At 47.2% G+C, this 23827-nt stretch overlaps 1 protein-coding gene across 2 annotated transcripts in view; it reads right to left on the minus strand.

The window, feature by feature from the left end:
- The window catches only part of CDKAL1 (CDKAL1 threonylcarbamoyladenosine tRNA methylthiotransferase), a 2121425-nt gene that overhangs the window by 1953247 nt on the left and 144351 nt on the right, over positions 1-23827 (minus strand). For both annotated transcript variants that reach the window (XM_085607048.1, XM_085607049.1), the window contains exon 3: positions 21309-21421. In XM_085607048.1, the coding sequence (XP_085463174.1) occupies positions 21309-21421 (113 nt within the window). The remainder of the gene's footprint in view (positions 1-21308; positions 21422-23827) is intronic.

Below are 23827 nucleotides of genomic sequence, written 5' to 3' on the forward strand. Positions count from 1 at the left end.
GAAAGTACGCGCCCTGCAAGTCGAGCGACACCATCCAGTCTCCTTGCTGCAACGCTTGAAGAACCTGCGCAAGGGTCAGCATCTTGAATTTCTCCTGTTTCAGGTAAAAGTTCAAGATTCTGAGGTCCAGTATCGGACGCAATCTGCCGTCCTTTTTGGGAATCAGGAAATACCGGGAGTAGCATCCCTGACCCCTTTCCTGCTCCGGAACCACCTCTATTGCACCCTTTTGAAGCAAGGCTAGAACCTCTTTCTGAAGGAGAAGCAGATGGTCCTCTGAGCAGTAACCTTGGCAAGGAGGGTAAGGGGGAGGAAACTCCCGAAAGGGAAGGGCGTACCCAGTCTCTACGAGGTTCAAAACCCAAAGGTCTGTCGTAACAGATTTCCAACCCCGTAGAAAGTAGGACACCAGACCCCCCACAGGTCTTACATGATCCGGGATGGGGGAACTAGGGCTGCTTCCGTGAAGCCTCATTGGGAGCAGAGGAGGAGGAAGAAGCAGAGGGGTTGCGTCCAGAACCTCTCCGACCCCTTTGTCTCCCTCTATAGGATTTATAGAGGGGATTCTGCTGTTGCTGCTGCTGAGGCTGTCGGTAGGAGCGAAAAGTTGACCTTCCAAAGCCCCTAAATTTTCTAAAAACAGAACCCTTTGCAGGAGCTTGCAGACCCAATGACTTTGCTGTTAATCTGCTGTCTTTAAATCTTTGTAGAGCAGAATCTGCCTTTTCACCAAACAACTTCTGCCAATCAAATGGCAAATCCACTAATGTGGCTTGAACATCCGCGGAGAATCCCGACGAACGGAGCCATGCCTGCCTTCTTGCAGCTATGGACGAGCCCATAATCCTTGCCACCGAATCCGTCGTATCCAATCCCGACTGGATCACCTGTCTGGCTGCGGCCTGAGTGTCCGAAACCACCTCCAAGAAGGACGCCTTATCGACCTCCGGCAGCTTAGGGGCCAAATACTTCATTGAGTCCATCAATGCGTGCACATAACGCCCCAGCAAGCACGTGGCATTGGAAGACTTTAATGCCATACTCCCCGAAGAGAAAGTCTTTTTAGCAGCCTGGTCCACCTTCTTAGACTCCCTATCTGCGGGAGACTGAGGGAAAGCCCCCGAAGCATGCTTTGAGCAGGATGCCTGCACAACTAGGCTCTCTGGAGACGAGTGTATAGATGGAAAATCCGGATCCCCGGGCGCCACCCTATACCTTCTTGCCACCTGTCTGGAAACCGCCGGAGAAGAAAGTGGTTTCCGCCATACCTCCAAAACAGGCTCCAAGATGGCCTCATTAAAGGGCAGTAAAGGCTCTGAAGTGGAAGTAGGAGAGTGCAGAACCTCTGTCAACAAGTTAGATTTATACTCTGCCGAGGGCAACTGTAAATCTAACAGCTCTGCAGCCTTTTTGATAACAGTATGGTAGGGAGCCAGTTCTTGTGGTGGAGAGGATCTTGTGTGCTCCCATTCTGGGGTGGTGCCTAGGCCACTAGCCTCTTGTATGCCCTCAAAATCATCAGAGGATGTGTCCACCTCACCTTCCTCTACCACTTCTCTGTATCTTCCTTCTTCCAACACCCTTTGGGCCTTCCTTCTCGATCGTATCCGGGGAGCCGGCGTCGACGACGTCGTACGCGGAGTCGGTGGAGCCAGAGGTGTTGGAGTCGGCGACACAATAGACTGAGTCGGCAGCGCCGGACGAGGCGCCGATGGAGGCGGCATCGGCGTCGAGGAAGGCTCTGAAGCAGGTCGATCCATCCGAAGCCGTGACGGATCCCCAGACGGCGCCGGAAACTGCCACGAAGGCGCCATCGGCAGAAAGGGCATGAAGGGGGCCTGAGCACAATGCTGCGGCACCACCAACGAATAAGCCATGGGACCCACGGGACCAGTTGGTGCTCCGGATGGGAAGGCCGCCCTATTAAAAATACCATACATGGCATTTAAGAACTGAGTAGAATCAGTACCTGGAGCAGGAAACTGAGGATAAGGCACTGAACCTGCATCCCTCTGCGAAGTATTTGGCTGCGGCGCCGTAGTGTCCTCCACCAGAGCCATAGATTCTTCAAGCGCCGGAGTCGGTTCTTCCTCCCGTTCCGGATCCGAAACATGCGACCGGAGACGGCGCCAGGGACTGCGCCGGTGAACGCTCTGGAGCCCACTTCGGAGACGGAGAACCTCCCGGAGTCTTAGAAGGAGAAGGAGAAGGTGAAATGTCCTTACTCCGATGACGCCGATGTCTCCTTGACTTCGACAACCTCGAAGTCGACGACTCCGCCCTCGATTTCTCTTTCTTTCTCCCTCTCTTCTCCTTACCGATCTTCGCCATAAACAGCTTGGCTTTTCTTTCCTTTAATGCTTTAGGATTCATCCTCCTACAGCATGCACAGTCTTCGACATCGTGGTCCGACAAAAGGCACCACAAACAGTCCTCATGTGGGTAGTCATGGACATATGTCCGCCGCATTCCCTACAGGGCTTAAAGTCCGACTTCCTCGTCGCAGACATTACAGAATTTTGCCACAGAAACACCTTACAACTACAAAGTAGCAGGAGTACTGGAAAAAACCGTTGCGCGTCGACGGCGCGGAAAAAAGGGAACTGACGTCATCACGCCGACGTGGGCCTCTTATGGCTCCGGTGACGTCATACGGAGTCGCGAGCGGAGCCGATGTATTATGATGTCGCCCACATCGACGTGGGGTGCTGGGGAAGAAAAATTCAGTGGAATGCTGGCGCAGGGGATATTCACAAGGTGAGGAATCCACTGGTAGATCTATCCATCAGAAATTCCTTTATTTACGACTCGGAGTCATTAACTGTTCTCCCTGCTGTTCAAGCAGAAAAAACTCAAACAAAGGGAACAACTAGACAAGTTTCTGGTGAAGCGATGCGACTGGCTCAAACCATCAGTAAAAGCAAACGCATCTTTGTCTCAAAAACCACACATTGCCGCAGTGGTCCCAGCCACTCAAGGAAACTACTTTGTGTGTGGATGTGCTCCTTGTCAAAGAGCAGAATGCAGCCACTCAAGCGAAATTAGCCAATAGATTGAATGGGTTGAACCGCTGGCCCATGCTGTACACTGTAGTGAGCAAAGGAACAGTAAAAGTGACAATAACAGACCACTGGATGAAGAGGGCTGGCCGAAAGCCCCTAAAAAGTATACATATATTTTCAGAAAATAAAAGGGCGTGGCTATCGTCAGACTGAAAAACAGGAGGCTGCGCAAAATAGTGATTTTGTTTCCTGACAAAATTATGCATCATTCTAATCAAATTGTGCAAAATGATGCTTCTGAAGCAAAATGTACTTTTTGTCAGCTTTTTTTCTTTTTTTAATATCGAATATTCATTTTGCGTTAAATAGCTTTTTGAGACAGGAGACTATCTAAAAAATAAGTTAGGAGACTAGTTCGAGTCAAAAGGGTCTATTATCCAAACCTTTGCAATACGAACTAGTTTCCCGTGGTATCTCGTGAGAGGAGACCTTGTATTAAAAAAATACACAAAATAGCTTAAAGTGAAATTCATGCATATTGCCAGGTCAATTAAAATTTCACCCAGTCCTAATTACAAGTTGGGAGAAATGTTGAGGCAGATCATGGTAGCACAACTGTTGCTACCCAACATCACCCTGTATTAAAAAAAATAATCAACAATTTAAAGAAAACAAGAAGTCAAACTTGGTGTAAAACAGCGGTTCATCGCTTCCTTCCATTCACAATGAAGACAGCCAATGGCTGAAGGGAACTGACCCACTACACATGCTCTGATGGGTGAAAGCAAAATGAGAATGACACCTGGAAAGATGAACAGATTAAGTCTTTGAAGGACAGAGGAAAGAGAGAGAAAAAAAAAGTGTGATTTTGTGTCTTGGTTTTGGTCAAGCACTATTTATAACAATTTTCTTTTTTTGAAATTCAGATTCCCATTTCGAACCCTGGATCTAGGGCAAGCTTTATGTATATGTACCGCAAACCCAGGATACGCTGCCCGGCCCATGCCACTATTACAGCATTATCAGCAAATCCTTCATAGCCGGTACATGGGTCAGAGAAGCCTGCCCTTGGTTCGTGGTACCAGAGCCTGAAGCTTACTCTGGATTCACAGTTATTTTTGGGATCCACCAGTCCACTAACTCCTAGAAGTCCAGGTAAGGTTCCTTGTACCAGTCTTGGTAAAGTGGACCCGGCTGCAAATAGACGTTAGGGTTCGGAGGATCCTGCAAAAGATCCACGTTGGATGGATGGATGGATGGATGGATATATATATATATATATATATATATATATAAAAACTTTACAATGATTGGTGGTACGGTGTTCCATTCAACAAACATCAAAAGAGGACTTCATGAGGATGTGTAAAGAAAAGTTTCAGCCATCTTTAAACATGTTGATATAATAAACAATGAATGGATTCATTTTAATAAAGATAGTTCATCAACCTAGAATATGTATAAATATATACATATACCAATATTTTGTTGTTAAATTATTAAACTATATCTTTATTGCAATTCTGCCCTGCATGGGCTAACATCATTAAAGGGTTTTGAAAACTGGGAAGACCAAGTTGATATTACATAACTATACAGCCCTCAGATGGGCATATTCTATCAACCCGGTCAGACAGTTTCAAAATCGAGGACCTCAATATACAAAGAAAAGGAGCAAGCCCACTTCTATAACATCAAAGCTGGGCTAATTAATTATCCACCAAAAAATGCAAAAAGCTATACCTAGTGAAGGACAAATAAAGTTATATTTCATATTTCAAGTATGTGGTAAGAAAAAATGATATCCTACTCGACCACGATTGGTCCAGAGAGGATTCTAGTTTCAGTGGCATTCAACATTTTATAAAGAGATACGCTGACAAATTGTTCAAAAAGATGTATATATATATATATATATATTTATTCACAGCAAAAAGCGGCTCCCTTTTTAGCTGGATACCATTGACGCATCCATGGCGGTGCGGGTCCTGTGCACCCAACGTAGCTAATACCTATATGGGTTCGTTTGAAAAGCGCTTTATCTTCAATGAAATTGCACCTTTTTTTGAAAATATCCAACATTGGAGCAGATTCATTGACAATATCTTTTTTATTTGGAATGGCCCAGAAGAACAACTTCAAGAATTTATTCTTTGGTTAAACCTTTGTGATAGCCATCTCAAATTCTGTGCTAACATTAGTAGGGAACGGATTGAATTTCTAGATATATGGATTCATAACATGGCAGGCAACATTGAGGTGTCCCTGTACACCAAACCCACGGCAAGAAACACCATCCTTCAATACCAAAGTTATCACCCACGTAATCAAAAAGACAACATACCGTTCAGTCAATTCCTCAGATTACGTAGGAATTGCACGACTATGACCAACTTTGAAATTCATGCCAATGACCTTAGAGGCAAACTACTCAAACGAGGATATCCTCATAGAGTAATAAGAGACGCATACAAAAGAGCCAAGTACTATAACAGAGAGGCTCTCTTGCAACAAAGAACCCATACGGAAGAACAAAAACTGGTATGTGTTACTCGCGACTCCAACTTTGACAACAAATTGCGTCAAATCATTGGCTCACATTGGCATATCCTTAACACAGGCGACCCTAACAACAACATGCCCAAACCCATTTTTGCGTTCCGTCGCAATAAGAATCTACGTAACTCTTTAGTGAAATCCCACTTCAAAAACACCAATAAGTGGGTACAAAAATCCATTACTGGCAGTATTCCGGTGTCAGGTAACCATAGGTGCGGTAGTTGCCACGCCTGTGAGTCTGCCATTACATCTAATGTACTTGAATGGGGAAAGTCTAAATTTAGCCTCACAGAAATGACTAATTGCAGATCATCTAACGTCATTTACCTTATCCTCTGCCCTTGCCGCAAAGGATATGTAGGAGAGACAAGCAGGGAATTTAGAACAAGACTTAGCGAACATAAATCTTCAATTAGAAATAAACGTAGAGGGGCTCCTCTAGTTGAACACTGGCTTGCTAAAAATCACAAGATTGAAGATATAAAATGGATTATTGTAGAAAAAGTAATGACCCCCAGAGATAACAACACTGAGGCATTAAGGAAAAAAAGAGAAGTATTCTGGATGTTTACTCTCAAGACAGCTGACTGCGGTCTTAATGAACACATCCCTTGGGAAAATGCGCTTCTGTAATTCTTCTCCCCTTTTATTTTCCTTTTTGGCCATCTGTATAATATACTTGGCCCCCTTCCCCTGTAATGTATGTATTCTTGCTTATTTACTCTACTTTTGTCTGCCCCTTTTTTTATTGTTATTCCCAGGCTCACTTTAGCCTCATGTTTCATATTCTATAATGTAATTTTTTCCAATACTTTTTTTACACGTTTTCGGTACCTGCGTATGTTTGTTTTACTTTTGGTTTCTACTTCCAACCTGGCGGCCGTGTTTCTAGTGGTAGGCTTATTTTTCATTAACACGCCCTTTGGCGGTTCTTGTTATACTATGCTCTTTTCACGCATTCGTTTGCGGTATGTAGTTTATCCGGTACATTATATCCTACCCATGTGGTCGTATTTAGATGTTTATACTAGCACCTCTCTATATATGTGTGCTTTTCTCTATACCTTTCCAATATGGCGGCTTCCCTCTGACGCTTTTATTTGTTCATTTCTATCGCACCTCCTGGCGTCCATCAGCCGTTCGCTTAATTCTCTTATCCTTCTCCAACATGGCGGCTATTGCTTTATGCTTAAACTCATTTTCCGTCATCTAGCCACTTGGCGTCTTTCAGCTGTACGACATTCACGCCCTCATTCTCTAAGTTAATTTCCCGGGCTTTTCTCAGCATATATATCCTTAGTCCAGGCATTTTTTTGTCGGAGAGTTTTTGGATACGGACACCGCCCCGTTTGGTATATGCTATTGGATTCTTCTTAAAACCTTCAGGTAATTAACATATTAGCGACGCTCATGCGGCTGTATTCAGCACATTTACTTCGTTTTTCAGTTCATTGTAGTTTTTCTTTTATTTTAAGGTACATCCTTTTACCACGCTTCATTTACCCCCTGCTCTGAGATGTGATCGCGTTCCGATTCCTTATTCCGGTCCTGTACTCCTTATACCAAGTAGTTTTGAGTAAGTCGGATTCCTTTTTTAGCGCTATTTTGCCAGTTTTTATGGTGTTCCATTTTCTTAAACTGGACCCGTCCTTCTCCCTCAGCTCATATGTACTTCGAGTCAAGTTGCTTCATTCTACGCTAGGACCTCGAGACTGCCTGTAGCTATTTTAACCTGCTTCTAGGTTTGTACTAATTTTTTCAGTTTCCGAGTCCACATTTATCCCCCCTACCTAGTTGGTAGGTTATTTAGTCTGCCCACCTAATCTATTAAGTAGATAATTTATATTTTTTTGTTTTTTTCCCTCTCCTCATTTTGCAGCCATTTGGATTATCCTTTTGTACATTATTGCCCGTGGTCCTTCATTAAGCGGGGTCTTCATTATACTTGTTGTTGAGTAGGTGCAGTTTCTTGATTTTCTTCATTTTTTCATTTTTTTCCTTTCATTCTTGATTTACTTCTTCCTTCCATTTTTTTTCAATTAATTCTCTCCTTTGTAACTGATTTGTTTTATCCTGGTGGTATCCTTTGCTTCATCGACACTTGCCGGTATTAGACTTATATGCTATTCTTGTGCACTTGGTGTTACCTATTCATCTCTTTTTCCAACTTCTGGGTACTATTAGCTCTCTTATTGTGTTGCTGCCTCCATTGTAGATTGCATCTGGTAATTTTGAATTCTTAGATTATTTTATATATGTTGTTTTCCCTGTCTCCACAGATTGTGTAAACAAGTACTATTATAAATTCTCTAAGTATTGTGAAAGTTTTCTCTCGTGAGAAGAGACTTTGGAACCAGTTGGGAATTATTCCGATAAAACTTCCCCAACTGCTAATGGATTTTTGCGCCCTGACGAAGGAAATTGGGGTCTGCTGATCCTACTCCGAAACGCGCGTCGGCGCTTTTGTCTACTAGTTTGTTGTCTTCTAAACTACATTTCTATTTTATTGTATATATTTATGAAATGTATCACTGTTTTTATATGTATATTTTTGTTACATAGGGTCATTGTATTGTTGGGATGTTTGTTCTGACACAAGATATGAATTATGTTTTTGTTGTCATAATACATGTTCTGTTTCTGTCTCACCTCTAATTTTTGATTGTAATGTGACCAAATCAACACATGACTATTTGTACATATAAATATATGTCTTTAAAGATAAAATGATAAATACAAAAATAATATATATATTTTGACCAATAAAATTGTGAATTATATATTCCTATCTGTGGTACATGGTTGTTGTTTTGCATCGATTGTGGAGATACTCCCCACTGTATAATTAATTGGAGAGAAGAGGTTCTTGTTTAATTTCCGTTATAACGGCAAAGCCATGCCGTATCAACATCAGCCAAAATACTTTAAAAAGAAGTCGGGGGGCGTGTCCAAGATGGCGACGGAGTGAGACGTGCTTTCAGTCCCTCCGCCGCCGCATTGAATTAGCATTGTATTGCGCCTTCCCTCGACCCTCCCGCTTGACACCCTGAGCCGGCGCAGGCCCACTGGAGGCCCAGGAGGTCATCTGGCGATTTCTGAGTCCGGGGGGCAGATCCGGGGGCCCCTGACGACCTTGGGCCCAGCGGCGAGATCGGCAGCCGGAGGACTTGCGTAGCGACGAGGCTGGGGGCGGTGGCCTCTGCCGCGCTACCGCGGTGCCACGGATGCTCGTGCCTGATTGCCGGACCAGGTGGAGCGCGGACTGAGGGCCCGGCGGAGGGGAGGGCCCTGTTGACCACGAGGCTGCCGAGGTGAGGAGAGCGCATCTGAGGCTGATGGCGGCCGGGAGAGGTGGGGGCCCCGCCTACGAGGAGCAGTGAGGGGGCGCGGACGGAGACTGGGGCCGAGGCCCGAGAGGCGAAGCTGGGCCACTGAAGCGGAGAGGCATCTGGGCTTGTGGCCGACGGACGTGTGGAGCGGCCCGGCCCTGGATTTCGCGGGCCCGAGGGGGCTCCACCTGCAGCGGTGCGCCGTTGTGCATCCTCTGGTGCTGGGGGATGCCCCCCTTGGGAGGTACCCCGGTCCGAGGGGCCCTTCTTGCAGTGAGCCTGCTACCGAGCTGCTTTTGAGGAGATCCTACCCACTCCCCCCTCCGGCTGCTTTGCCCCCACAGGGAATGCGTGCCTGACATTGCTGCTGGTGCCTACGAGCGGAGGTGAGCCGTAGCTGGTGCTTTTGTGACCCTGGGGTACCTAAAGACAGCTTGTGTTTCCCGTCGTGACGGCAGCTACCATCAACGCTTGACTGACCGCTTTCTCGCCTGTGCAGACGAGGCTGGGGCGCACTGCGCGGTGGAGAGGGCGCTGACCGGGACGACGGTCTGGAAAGTTGGTGGCTGGCCCTGGTGTCCTCTGCTCCCCTTGGTGGACTGCTGCCCGACGAGGGCCTCTGGAGAAGGTGGCCTAGCCCTGGCCCGGACTCCGTGGGCGCTGGGAGGTGCTTGCTGAGGCGGCTTGGCGGTGGCTCGGACCTTGGAGGGCTGTGAGACGCTGACCCCCGTGTGTGGCGGGGGGGGGGGAATCCGAGACTTGGAGCTCTACGCAGGTGCTGGCACCAGGTGGGAGATATTGGTGGGTCTGCCCGCCGTGAGGCGACTGGAGCGATAGAGGTGGGGGCTGCGGATCGCGATGTCGACTCGGCCCCGCAAGGACAAATCGGACAAGGAGGGGCCCCCGAGGGGTGCGACGCCAGCGACGCCCCCGGGTACCAGCGCTTCCCCCCGGCAGAAAGACGATGATGCGCCGGCCACCAAGGCCTTCATGTTGGAACTATTTTCCGCCATTAAGGAAGACATCTCGAATCTCCGCTCCCAGCTTGCCGCGGACCTTAGAGATGTGCGACGAGAGGTGGATGGCATTGGCGAACGCGTGGCGACGCTGGAGGAGCACGACCTTGGTTTGGCTGGTGACGTCCATCAGCTCCAACAGGATGTGCTCCGCCTCACGGAACAGAATTTGGATCTCCAGGCCCACGCGGAGGACCTGGAAAACCGGTCTCGGCGACACAACATACGGATCCGAGCGGTGCCTTGGGAGGGCAAAGCTAGAGATCTCCGTGGATATGCGGAGGCCCTTTTCTTGCAGATCCTGGGTGACGATGACCTCCACGAAGTTAGAATGGACAGGGTCCACAGAGTGGGTCTACCGAGGGGTTCGGGGGCCCCCCCTCCAGATATTTTGGTCTGTGTCACTGACTTCCAACTCAAGGAACGTATCCTTCGGAAGGCGCGGACCATTGCTAACTTGGCCTTCAGAGATCATCGTCCCCAACTCTTCCAGGATCTGGCAGCTTTCACGCTGCAGAAGCGACGAGACTTCCGGCCTGTGACGGCCTTTTTGCGCGATCGCAACGTGGCATACTCATGGGGTCATCCCTTCCGTCTCATCTTCAGGTGGCAAAACAGGCTGGTCCAGGTTCGATCACTGCAGGCTGCCAAAGATCTCCTGGGGCTGGCCGATGTTGCGGACTCCCCCGGGGGGGTGGGGCGCTCGCCATCGCGACGCAGAAGGCGCTCTTCATCCTGGCACAGAGTTGGGCGGCCGGCGGCACAGACTGGGCCGGACACTGCGACCAGTCAGCAGGAAAGAGATGGAGCGGTGGCCTCTGTGGTGAATGTAACAGTGTCATCGCCGCGGGACAGCTCCTCAGCGGCTTGACTGTAGAGGGAAGGCAGTCTGGTGGCGGGGGGACACCTTTCTCCTGTTCAGGTACCGTGGGTAACTATGTACTTTGGGGGAAGACACACCGTTCCGGAGAGCGGCTGGGACACCTCCCATTGCCTGCGACCCCGTTCTCCGAGGGTCTCAACACCAGCCCTCTTGGTTAAAATGCTTTTTTTGTTTACTTTCTTTGAGTGGGGTCCGTTGGCTCCTTTGTTTGTTGAACTTGGGGTTTTGTCTCCAGGAGACCCACCTGGCTCGGCGGGATGAGGCTCGGCTGAAGCATAAGCAGTTCCCCCTTATTTATAAGTCCTCAGCGGTTTCTAAACATAGGGGAGTGGCTCTGCTGTTCCGCTCGACTCTCCACTTTCAGCCCATGGGAGTCCGCAGCGACAGGGAGGGTAGATGGCTCCTGGTTAAGGGGATGCTCCTCTGGAGGACTTGTTCCTTCCTTGTGCTGTACACTCCCAACGTGGGGCAAAATAGATTCCTTTTGCACTTACTGCGGACGATAGAGGACTTTGTGGAGGGGACGCTCTTCGTCATGGGGGACTTCAATTTAGTTTGGGATCCGGACTTGGACTGCTCCCACTGCCGGAGAGCTGAGACTGGTGTTTTCTCTGCGGAGTTGCGCCGGCGGATTGAGGAGCTGGGGTTGCTAGATGGGTGGCGCTCCGTGCACCCCCTCTCCCGGGACTACACTTTCTTCTCTCATGTCCACCAATCGTACTCCCGCTTAGACCATATTTTTTACAGCCAGTCCCTCAGGGGATCTGTGAGTGAGGCTCGGATTTTTCCCCTTTCTGTCTCTGACCATAGCTTGTTCGCATTGGGGCTGCAGTGGGCGCCGGTGGGGGGGGTTCCACGCAGGTGGTATTTTCCGGCGTCCCTGGTGAGAGACGATTCCTCGTGCAAGGAGCTCCGTGTGGCGATTCGGGACTTTTTTGACCTTAACCCGGTGCAAGACACTTCTGTCTTCACTACCTGGGATGCCTTTAAGGCTTCCGTGAGGGGTAGATGCTCAGCTATTAATGCAGCACTTAATAGATTAAGGAGAGCGGAGCGCGAGGCCTTAGAGGCAGAGCTGGAGGTGCTGGAGCATAAGCATAAGGAGCAACCCTCCAAGCAGACGTGGCGATCACTCACTGCTCTTCGGGGCAAGCTACGGGCTCACTACAATAATAGGTCGGAGTTTACCCTCCTGAAGCTCCGTCATCTCTCCTATGCTCAGGGTAACAAAGTAGGGAAACACTTGGCCCGCCAGCTGCGTATTAAGCGTGAACGTGACTACGTCGGGGGTATTCGGGACACGACGGGGGCGCTGCAGCACTGCGATGCGGCCAAGGCTGCACGCTTCGGCGAGTTCTATGCGGCGCTATACGCGGGGGACTCCCTGGACCCCAATGCCCAGGGAGATTACCTGCGTGCCCTCCAGCTTCCGTGGGTATCTGCGGCCTGGAATGAGCTGCTCTCTGCTCCCATCACTGAGGAGGAGGTGCTGGGGGCCATCAAGGCCCTGAAGCCTCACATGGCACCGGGGGCGGACGGATTCACGGCCCTCTTCTATCAAACCTTTGCCACTGATATCAGCGATTTCTTAGTCCGCCTGTTTAATGCAATGGCCGACTCGGGGGTATCTTTGGCCTCTATGGCGGAGGCAGTTATCTCAGTCATTCCTAAGCCCGGTAAGGACCTCGCTGTCTGTTCATCGTACAGACCGATCGCCCTGCTCAATATCGACGCCAAGCTCTACTCTTCCATTCTCGCGTCCCGCCTGCAGGATCTGATGCCGGTGCTAATCCACCCGGATCAATCGGGGTTCATTAAGGGGCGACAAACCCACGACAATATTCGAAGGGTAATTCACCTCATTGAGAAGGCCAACCGCTTTAAGATTCCGGCAGTATTACTGGGCCTAGACGCCGAGAAGGCGTTTGATCGGGTGGATTGGCAATTCCTCTTCCGAGCCTTGGAAGCGTTTGGGTTCTCGGACAGATTCCTCACCATGCTGCGAGCCAACTATAACGCCCCCCGTTCACGTGTCGCGGTTAATGGCTACCTCTCGCCTTTCTTCCCGCATTCGCGGGGCACGCGGCAGGGATGTCCACTCTCTCCCTTATTGTTCGCTATAAATATTGAGCTGGTGATACGGGAACACCCGGACATCCGAGGACTACCCTTTACGGGCGAACAGCATAAGATCTCCTTGTTCGCGGATGACGTTTTGCTTTCACTTGCGGATCCGGCGCACTCCGTCCCCCACGTGCAGATGGCCCTGTCGCGTTTTGAGGCAGTGGCGGGTTTCAAGGTGAATTATGACAAATCCTACATCCTTAATCTCACGCTCTCGCCGGATGAGGTGGAGCGCCTCCGACCGCTCTCCCCCCTGCCTTGGACACATTCCTCATTACTGTATCTGGGGGTGCACTTGACTCCCACAGTGGGGAAATTATATTTGGCCAACTTTCCCCCTCTTCTGGCTGCGCTACGGGCTGACTTGGATCGCTGGAAGCCGATGTTCATCTCCTGGCTGGGTAGGATACATGCGATTAAAATGACGCTCTTGCCTAAGCTTTTATATCTCTTCCAGGCGCTCCCGATTGTCTTGGACACTGATTTTTTTCAGCGCGTTAAGTCTCTAATGCTTCGCTTCATATGGCAGGGGGGGCGAGCTAGATTTTCATTTGCTACTCTCCGCCGCCCTCGGGGGGAGGGTGGGGCTCCCAGACTTACTCCTCTACTATAAAGCTGCGCAGTTGCGGGTCTTAGTGGAATGGACCCAACCGCTCTCAGAGAAGCACTGGCTACACATGGACAGGAGTGTGGCGGGGCGCACGATATGGGATCTGGTATGGAAACCTAAGGGGGACAGGCCCCAGAATGCGTACATCAGCACGCCTACTGGCACCACCCTTAAGGTTTGGGATTCGGTTTCCGGGGATGAGCGCTGGACCACGTTCCCATCACCCTTTACTCCCATACACTTCAATCCAGCCTTTCCGCCCGCGCTGCAAGAGGGTCCATTTGACGCATGGAGAAGCGGGTGCTGTCTCGCCCTCACGCATTTGTTCCATGGCTCCACCCCGCTCACCTTTGACAATTGTGGACGGGACTATGGGGTTCCTCAGACGGAGCGATTCCACCACGCCCAGCTGTTGCACTGGGCTTTGTCTCCGCCGGTCCGTGAAGCGGCAGTTAGGCCGCCCACGCCCTTTGAGGCCTTTCTCTCGCGCGCCTCGACGATGCGCGGAACCATCTCCTTTATCTATGGCCATCTTTTAGCCACCGTTCTTTCTCCGAGGCCGCGCTACATGGGTTTCTGGGAGGACGTACTGGGGAGGGCTGTCGCGGATGAAGAATGGTCCCATCTGTGGCGCGATTTGACTAGCCACAATCATTCAGTGGAGTTGCGTGAGGCACACCTCAAGACTATGATGGACTGGTACCTCTCCCCCGCCAAACTGCATCGCATCTTCCCTACCTCTTTGGACAGATGTTGGAGGGGCTGTGGCCTCTTGGGGGACTTCCGCCATATTTGGTGGGATTGCCCGGTCATCCGGCCCTATTGGCAGTAGATCCTCTCCCATATTAAAGAGATCCTGGGCTATCCGATCGCGGATTCGCCAGCTTTCGTGTTGCTGGGCCTCCGGGATCCCCTCCTAGAGCACCAAACACGCGCGGACAAAAAGATCCTTTGGCTGTGCATAGGGGCGGCAAAGATCACCCTGGCGGCAGCTTGGAAAAAGAAGGAAGCCCCGGCGATTTCTTTGTGGCATGCGAGGTTGTGGAAGTTGTTGAGCATGGAACGGATGGCTGATCTTTTCCTGGGGTCCTTTAAGAATTTCAGTTTCCGCTGGGGACCTCTAGTGCGCTTTCTCTCTAGGGGGTTGCCGGCAGCGGTGTGTCCCTCCTCGATTCGAGCCCTTCACCTGTTCCAGGTATAATTGTTGCGTGGGGACGCTCCTGCGTTCGATTGAGAGATACCACCACTGGAGGGGAGGGTGGGAGGGTCTGGGAGGGTTGGGGGGGGTCACGGGTGGGGGGGCTTTCTCTTTTCTTTTGAGTTTAGTTTGGGCGAGGCACCGACAGCAGAGGGGAGTGCGGGAGCTTTCTCGAGTGCTGACCCGGCCGCTACCATGGCCTTCTCAGGGGCATGTTACGGGGCGGACGAATAGCCCTGGCATTGACATTTTCCTTGCTATATCGGTCCTAATCTGGGCCTCGGGCTAGATGTATGACGGATTGTCTGCCATGGTTGTTACAATGGCTGCTGGATTGGCTCCCTGGCCTCCCCCCCTAAAATGCATCCCCCTGCGAGGGAAGATGTGCGGAATTGTCGCCTGTGTTCCCTTTTTGTGTTTTCTTGTTAATAAAGACATCTTTTACAAAAAAAAAAAAGAAGTCGGATCACACTCTCGAGTAAAGGCAAGTACATTTCTTTATTCCATTACTCCTGTCTACATGTGACCACGGTCTTAGCAAGACCGAAATGCGTAAGGAATTCGTTGGTCTCTGTAAGATGACTGTTTGTGGAGTAATGGTTGTATGGTGGTCAGCTTGTTTAAGCTCAAATCTGCTAGCAAAATCATGCAGCTCTTTGACACTAGGAATAACCCAGTACATTGTGAAACAGTACATGGTGCTCCACTCCTGCAAGGGAGCACCTCTGATGTCAACCACTAAAGACAACTCATTGGGTGTCTCCTAGGATCAGGTTCATGCCTTGACAAGTTCTGATTTTCATTTGTTGCTGCTATTGAAGTATGTTCTCTCTTTTCTCGCAAAAGAGAACCATGCTTCTGTTGTTGCCTTGTGTATTTTCCCTAGACTTTTCTATTTTAACAGCATACACTAGGGGCTGTCTGTTTATCATATGGCCATTTTAGAACAGGTGCAGAGACAATCACTAACATCAGAAATGGTGGTCAAGTTTCAGCAGCTCGTCTAGAGCTACAGTTGCTGGCCGCAAAGAATAAGATACTTACCTTCTGTAACTCTTTTATGGTGGATATGCAACCTAACCAGACTCCTGATCTTCTGAATATTCCTTAGGCATCAGACTGGATCAGGAACCTAAACATTAAAGCATTACCCCTGCACTTCAGTAAGTGGTGTCATTCGGTTTCATGCTTACATCGTTCCCTCCAGAAGAGACATGCAGAGTTGCATATATACACCACCCATGGGTGCTGTTGTCAGTTGTTTTCAGACGCAGAGCCCATTGGCATGACCTGCATTATTTTACATGAACCCAAGATGTTTGTAACAGCCAGCTTCTAATGATTTATTGACACATTATGCTAGTGACTAGATCGGTCTGCTGCCTTTGACACTAAGGTCTTTTTAGTCTTACTGGATAGATTACATGAGGATGGGTCAAAAGTTCAGGCTGACCACAATGTTCTATTTGTGGTGGAGGAGGACGAGATAAGAAAGCTGAGCTTCACAAAGGCCGTTGCTGTAGCTTCACACTGGCGGTTGTCGCAGGTTGTTGTTGCCATAGCAAAGGGCAGGTCCCACATTGCCAGTTGTCGTGAAGGGTAGATCTCGGCGGAACTTCATGTTGGCGGTCGTCGTGGGTGGCAGAGTCTTGGAGCAAACAGATCCATTCACGAGGAGCCCAAACTTTAGTTTTTTTTTTCTTTAGGAGGAATACATTTTGATGCAAGCCAAGAGACCAGGCCCTCGGGAGGCACCTTTTGGGCGATCAGGGACTCACTCCAGCCAAGCTCAGGTAGGTCCAGATGCAGCAGGTCAGCTGGGCAGTTGCTGTGGGACCTCTGAAGCTTGTTGTGTACCTGCAGCTCACACAAGTAAGACTGACTCAAAGGAGCATTTGGTTGGTCAGTGTGGACTGTAGGCAAGCAAGTCCAGTCTTCATTCTCAGACAGCAAGACAGTCCTTCAAGCAGCAGGGCATTCCTTCTGTAAGTTACACAGGTCCAGGTGTGTTCTGATGAGCGGCTGTGCAAGTCCAATATTTATACCTGCTGTCAGCATTTCTGTGAGGGAACTCACTGACCTTACCTTCACATCTGGTTCTGGAAAGTTCTCCCCTTTGCAGAAGACACAAATGGTTGGGACAAGAAAATGCCAACTTTCTAGAAGTGGCATTTTCAGAACTACAACTTAAAATTCGACTTCATTATTAAAGAGATTTTAAATAACAATTAATTTGAGTGTAAACAGAATCTCTACCTTCTCTCAATGCAACGTTAATGCTTATTGAATGTAATAAGGTACCCCAATATTAGTCAATGTGAGAGAGGGTCTTACTATGGTGAAAAACAAATTTTAGGAGTTTTCACTGCCAGGACATGTAAAACGAAAGTACACACGCTCTACTTTTTAAATACAATGTGCCATGCCCTATGAGCTATTAGTGCATACTTTTGGGGTTACTTAGTATTAAAAAGTAAGGTATAGCCCAGCAAAAGTTTTATTTTGCCAGGTCGAAATGTCAATTTAAAACTGAACCACAGGCTGCATTGGCATGTCTGAGACAGGTTTTTAAAAAGGGTTACTTTAGTGGGTAGCACAATAAGTGCTGCAGGCCCATTAGTATCATTTAATTTACAAGCCCTTGATACATGTAGTACCCACTACTAGTGACTTACAAGTAAATTAAATGTGCCAATTAAGTGCAAGCCAATTTTACCATAATTGAATGCTAGAGCATAATCACTTTAGCATTGGTTAGCAATGGTAAAGTACAGAGTCCTAGGCCAACAAAAAAAAATTCAGCAAATCAGGATGAGTAAAGCCAAAACGTTTGGGGGTAATACCATGCCAAGGATGTCACGTCTAACACTTATCTTCATAGATAAATCCAAAATTCTTAAAGATGGGGTTCAGACAAAATGGACGTTCTGATCATATATTATCCCAATGGCCCAATGAATGTCGGCCGAGCTCTTTGGGGTGCGCCTATTCCAGTTTCCTTTGTGTACAATGTTGGGTTTATCTTTGACAACCAACTTTCCTGCTCTGTTCAGATTTCCAAATTATCTGCTGGTTGCTTTGTTTATCTTAAAACTGGGAGTAAAATCATTCCCTTATTACCCTTGACAATATGCTTCACAGTAAATAGTGCAGTTATTAGCCCACGCCTCAACTATTCCAATGCACTTTTATCTGGCTGTACCTAAATAACAACTTCAGATCAATCAGAACATGGCTGCCAGTAATGTCTGGGCATTACTCGCAGGGCCTAGGTTTCCTAACAACTCAACCATTTTCATTGGCTCCCTATTCATGAAAGGATGAAATTTAAATGCCCGTGCACTAGTTACAAGGTTATTTACGGATAAAGCCCTTCCTTTACCCGTAGGCTGATTCGGACCTACCATCCTTATCCATCTGTGAGATCTAGTACCACCTGTCTTTTAACGTGCTAAAAATTCACAAATTACAAGCTGGTGGCTGCTCTTTTGCTTACTGTACAGCCAAATTGTGGAAGTCCCTGCCGCGCCAGTTATGTACCACTGCTAACTATCTAGCTTTTAGGAAATTACTGAAACCATGGCTGTTTTGATTTTCCCTGGTATGATTAGTTTACAGCATGCTGTGTAATAACTAATGGCTTGCGCCAGGATGCCCTTTTCAGGTAATCAAGTGGTGTATAAAACATTTATCATAATATAGGACATCTACCCTAATCGCCAACAAATATCAAAAACATTTAAAACTGATCGCCAGTACTTTTAACTCGAAATTTATGCATAACAACTCAGAATAAAAATTAACAGCATGAAATAACACCACCTATAAGAAAGAGCGCACAAATTGGTGCAAAGGCAATACATATTTCTAGTTGGTCTAGATCCTGGCAAAGGTACAGAAGGATATAGTTTAAGAAACATTGTATCTTAAGCACAACCCTACCATTTTCAATGTTTATTAGTTATATCTAAAAATAGAGAGGCGATCATTGCTCTGCAAAGTTTAAGAGCTGGGCAGGTAATATATTTATAAGGAGATATCTGTTTGTTCCTTGCGTGGTTTTATTACCATTACCTCACATTCACTTATGCCATGCTCTCTAGGACTCTGGCCTGGTTACCCATTCAAACCGGGTGGCAGCTCTGCCTTTTGTTCATCATAAGATGTATATGCAGGCGACTCTCAAATCGTCTTTCCAGTTTGTCAGAACTTCTTTCAGAGGTCACGGGGAAAGCAGGATCTACTGGGCCCAACTGTGGGGGTTGAGGCCTTTTACTCCGAATGTCTTGGGTCCCGATCTACTATGGGTCCTCAGCAACTGGGCCAAGTACCCTTTCAGCACTTGGCTCTCAGGTAGTAGCGAGGGTCGGAAAGTTCAGGGCTTCTCAGGAGAAGGTAGATGCAGGGTGCGAACACAGGCTTATAACTCACAATACTTTCAATAGCAGCAATAGATGATTGTCCAGTCAAATACTTGCTTTTATGAAAAAAGTAGTATTTATATACGAACACAAAGTAAAATATGGTATACACAGATAATACACAGAGTCCCACTAGTAATACTCTAGCGTTCAATAGGCAGGTCCCAGAGTTCCACTTAACTCACCCTATTGGTAGTGGTTATTCCCGATAGGAGACATTCAGGTTAGGTCCCAGTAGTATTCAGAGTCTTAAGAGTCGCACTCCAGCTTTTACAAAGTAAAAAGTGTTCCAGCACCTAAAGGGCTATGAGGTAGAACAAGTTCCCCCAGTTCCTTTGGCCCAGCGATATGTCTTACCTGCTCCCGCAGGTTTTGCATCACCACAGCCCCCTGGAGCGTTCCAGAGCCGCCTGGAGCGTTCCACACCCGGACGTTCGTTGAGGAGGGCTACAGCAGCTGCTGATGGTGAGTAGCACTCGCTGCTTTGCAGAGGCAGTGGCTGGTTGTCCACAATGCTTCCTCCTATGACACGGTAAGGTCCTCTAATCTTTCTCGCAGGTAGGGAGATGACCGCTTATGTTCTGACCCTAAAGTGGGTGCTTGGGAACGCACAGGTCACCACGGAGTCATCTCCTCTTGATGCAGACAAAAACCAGATAACGATCTCTGAACCACACTACATGCCATTATGAAGATGGTGGGCTTAGAGTCCATGACCTAGATGGTTTTAATTTAGCAACACAGATGGAATACCCTGCAAACTGATTCAATCAAAATCTAAACTGAGAGGAATTACTGAGAGGGATATTAGCTACTGAAGTTTTACAGGACATACCATTTCAGGTAGGTGATAATAAACAATTAGACAACATGGCACTTCATACCTAGAAGATATTCCTTAAAAAATGTAAATGTAAAATCCCTTACGCACCCAGGTGAGGTACTTACAGAATTTAAGTAGACTGAAATGGATAAGAAAATGCTTGTGTATAAAGGTTACTCAGTAAAGAATAAGCTCAAAGAATTTATTATGTGGGAGTAAATCATGGTTTCTAATATTATAGGTTATGGAGGATACTGCCAAACACATGCAGCCTCCCACGTCATCCACACTCGTAATTTATGGGTCCACAGATCAGGGCAGACAAGTGATCATGGACTACATATAGCAATTAGGAGTGACACACCCAAAATGCAACTGACAGGCAGAAGTATGAGACAGACTGCGGTCCAGAACTGTCCGACGGGGATTAGGAGGCTATGATCGCTTCAATACAACCAGTAACTGGCAATCCAAGATTTGAATTAATACATTTCTATATACTCCACAGAACCTATATATCATACCACCAATGTCACACAAATTGAACCCCGACCAAGTGCTGAGATTCCCCAAAAGTGGTGACACTGATGCAACCTTTTTTCCAACCAACATTGATTTGCCCAAAACTGGTTAGCGTGATGAACAGTTGTCGAAGAGTGTTGATGTCAACATGGACTTATAACTCATAACATGCTTGTTGCTCATTAGAACTCCAATGCCATGGCCCCTCTATAAGGAAACAATGTGTAGACTTTACATCAGTACTGGCTAAACGCTGACTGGCAATAAAAATGGTTATTTATTAGGACTCCTAGAATAGAGAACTGGATTAAAGACCTAACAGAATAGGCAATTGCGGACAGATGCATAATTTAGAACAGGCGATGAGCTTCCGGTTACCTGACATACTGGAAACAACATAATATGGACTTGCTCAGTCCCCAAGATACCAGACAACTATAAAATGTGTCTGTGAAACATACTTCTTTAGGCCTATGACAAAATGTGTTGCTGAGATTATGAGTATGTCTTCTAGTTATCTAACTATACACGCCTTATAAAATGACGCATACCTCTGTTGACACAACAAATGTGATAAGCTACATATCTTGATGATTGGTGTCCTCTTGGAAATGCCCATATTATTTTTTTGTTTAAAAGAATTTAAAAAAAAGAAACTAAAATAAAATCGTATTTCAGGAGTAAAATTTATGAGCACAAGTTTATAGTGACAAGACACCAGGCACGATTCTTCTCGAAATCTAAACTCAGTCGTTAAGATTAAATCCCACTACGGCATAATATTATTTTCCTTTTAATACAGATTAACAGCAAGGCGTTACCTGTGATTTTGTAGCCGTATGCAGCCAGCTGTCCAGCCATGTATTCTCCATCAGAGTTGTTGTGAGAGCAGCCCCAGGTTCGGATCCAAATTGTTTGAGTGCCCGGGATATTACTGATGAAAAATGTAAAATAATAAACAGATTTGAGAGAGGACTAAGAAAAATCAAGCCACAGGGTATAGACAGGAGGTGTTTCACAACTCTGCTTAAAAGATTTTGCATGAGCAAAACAATACGCAATCTCAGTGAAGTAAATGTCATAGTTTGAGTATTGTATGGATCAATGCAAGCAGACCTGTGTACTCCATACAGCAACCGTCTTTAGAACTATTTTGGCACATTGCTTGCAAAATTTGAATATATGAAATAAATTATGAAATGTATTAAAATAAGTAAACAGAGTTTAGCCTCAATTGTGGTCCCTCTCTTAAATGCTGTAGAAGAGCACTATATGCAGGTGGCCGGGCTAGCCAGCCACTGGTCTCCCATAGTTGTAAAGCAAAGGGTTCTGAAAGCACCAATGTATGTTTTGTGGCCTCAGTTGACTCGGAGCATGTTGTGGGGTAATTTACTGTTGAAGATAAAACAGGGACAAGCTATTATTTTGGAACAGGATCTGATCTTCCACTATGGACTACTTTAGCGGTCTAAACTGGTCTAGTATAATACGACTTATTTTCATTCCTTGACACAAATTCCTTCAGAAATCCTAAAGGAAATGGCCAGTCTTCCAGCCAATTCATTTATGGTAATAGCTACATCATAAGAAGGACAAGGCACTGTCCCAATGTCCTTTGCTTCTCTTTCTTGTCTAGTCTAGCTTATTTTGCTACAGAAACATGTGATCAAATGTTATATTAAAGGATTTGTAGAGCATTCGAGGCATTATCCCGGTGGTACAGGTTGGAATACTGCAGCTGAGTTTATGGTTCACAGTTTATAGGGTGGGAAAGTTGTGGGTGGGGTACTGTGGGTGGGTGTTGGGTAGGTAACAGATGTTATGCATTGATAGAAGAATTATTGCTCTGAACGTATTCTTGTGGTTTCAATTGGGGTCATAGGCTTTTACTTCATGTGTCGAGTAATAATATGCATTAAGATGATGTCACTTAGATACTTGTTCAAATATGTAAGCAATCGGATGACGTATGTATAAAAGGATAGATAACTATGTACTGTTCCAAAGTATCTAATGGAAAATGAAAATAGAAATTGGTTAAAACAATTAAAAAAAAGGATTTGTAGAGCATGGCTTATCACCAGTGAGGGTATGCAGGCACTAAGCAGATGAAAACTGAGTCTAGCAATGGTCAGTGGATGGACTAGAGTGCAAGTCGAAGGGCCAGGTCTTCAGCTTTTTTCGGAATTCTAATAGCAACATGGAGGTCCTGATGTGGAGAGGGCAGTCCTTCCGGGACTTTGTTATGGGGTGGGAGAAGGATCGGCCTCCGGCTCTGCTTCTTCGTATGTGGGCTACATGGGCGAGATAGAGGCTGAGTGAAGGTGTCTGGTGGGTTGATGATAGTGGAGGCGGTGGTAGAGGTAGAAGAGTCCAGTGTTGTGCAGAGACTTGAAGGAGTGTGTGGGCAGCTTGTACTGGCAATGTTTATGGACCGGAAGACAGTGTAGCCCCCCCTAGTCATGGGTGCACGAGGTAGGTCCAGGATGAGTTTGGTGGTGGAGTTCTGCATGGTCTGGAGTCTTTGGAGGAGGTGGGCTGGTATTCCTGCATAGAGTGCGTTAACGTACCCCAATATGCTTGCGACGAGGACCTGGGTGATGCCTTGAGTCCTGGGGGAGCCACATGAATATCTTGCGTAGCATTTGCATTATGAAGAAGCAGGAGGATGTGACGATGTTGACTTGTGAGGCCATGTTGAGTTTGCTGTTGAGGTTGATTGAGGTTTCTGGTGCCCTCTGTCAAGAGGTTGGCGTGGGGCCAAGCTCTGAGGGCCAACCGGAGGAGTCCCAGGGGGGGTTCTAGTTTCTGAAGATCAGAAGGCCTGTATTGTCGGTGTTGAGCGTCAGGCATTTTTTCCTCCATCCAGTCTGCGACATTGGTCATGCAATTGTGGAATTTGCTCCTGGTGTTGGTAGGATATTCTGAGGAGGAGAGGATGAGTAGCATGTCATCTATGTAGGAGATGATACAGAGTCTGTGGGATATGAATGATTGAATCTAAGACAAGTACCTACAAGTTTGAAACTGGGTGCTTTGTTGGACGGTGCAGAGGAATTCCATGATAGCGGAAGGGATGCACAGAATGGTGGTGCTGAGTTTTTGAGTGGATGTTGGTTCTAAGGAGGATCCAGCAGATCAGACTACATTTCAGGGTCCAAGGGGGGTCAGGGGCATATTTTAAAACAAATGAGGGGTAGTGATGGGAGGCTCAGTGATCTTAGCCTGTTCCATGTAAAGTTCAGCTAAATGGAGAGGGGGGCCAGCAATGTCTGATAATATTAAGAACATATTGATATTTATGGGTCTTATCCAGAGCTCCATATAGTGAAAATATTTT

This window comes from Triturus cristatus, chromosome 5_2 (genome assembly GCF_964204655.1).
Source record: "Triturus cristatus chromosome 5_2, aTriCri1.1, whole genome shotgun sequence".
Taxonomy (NCBI): Eukaryota; Metazoa; Chordata; class Amphibia; order Caudata; family Salamandridae; genus Triturus; species Triturus cristatus.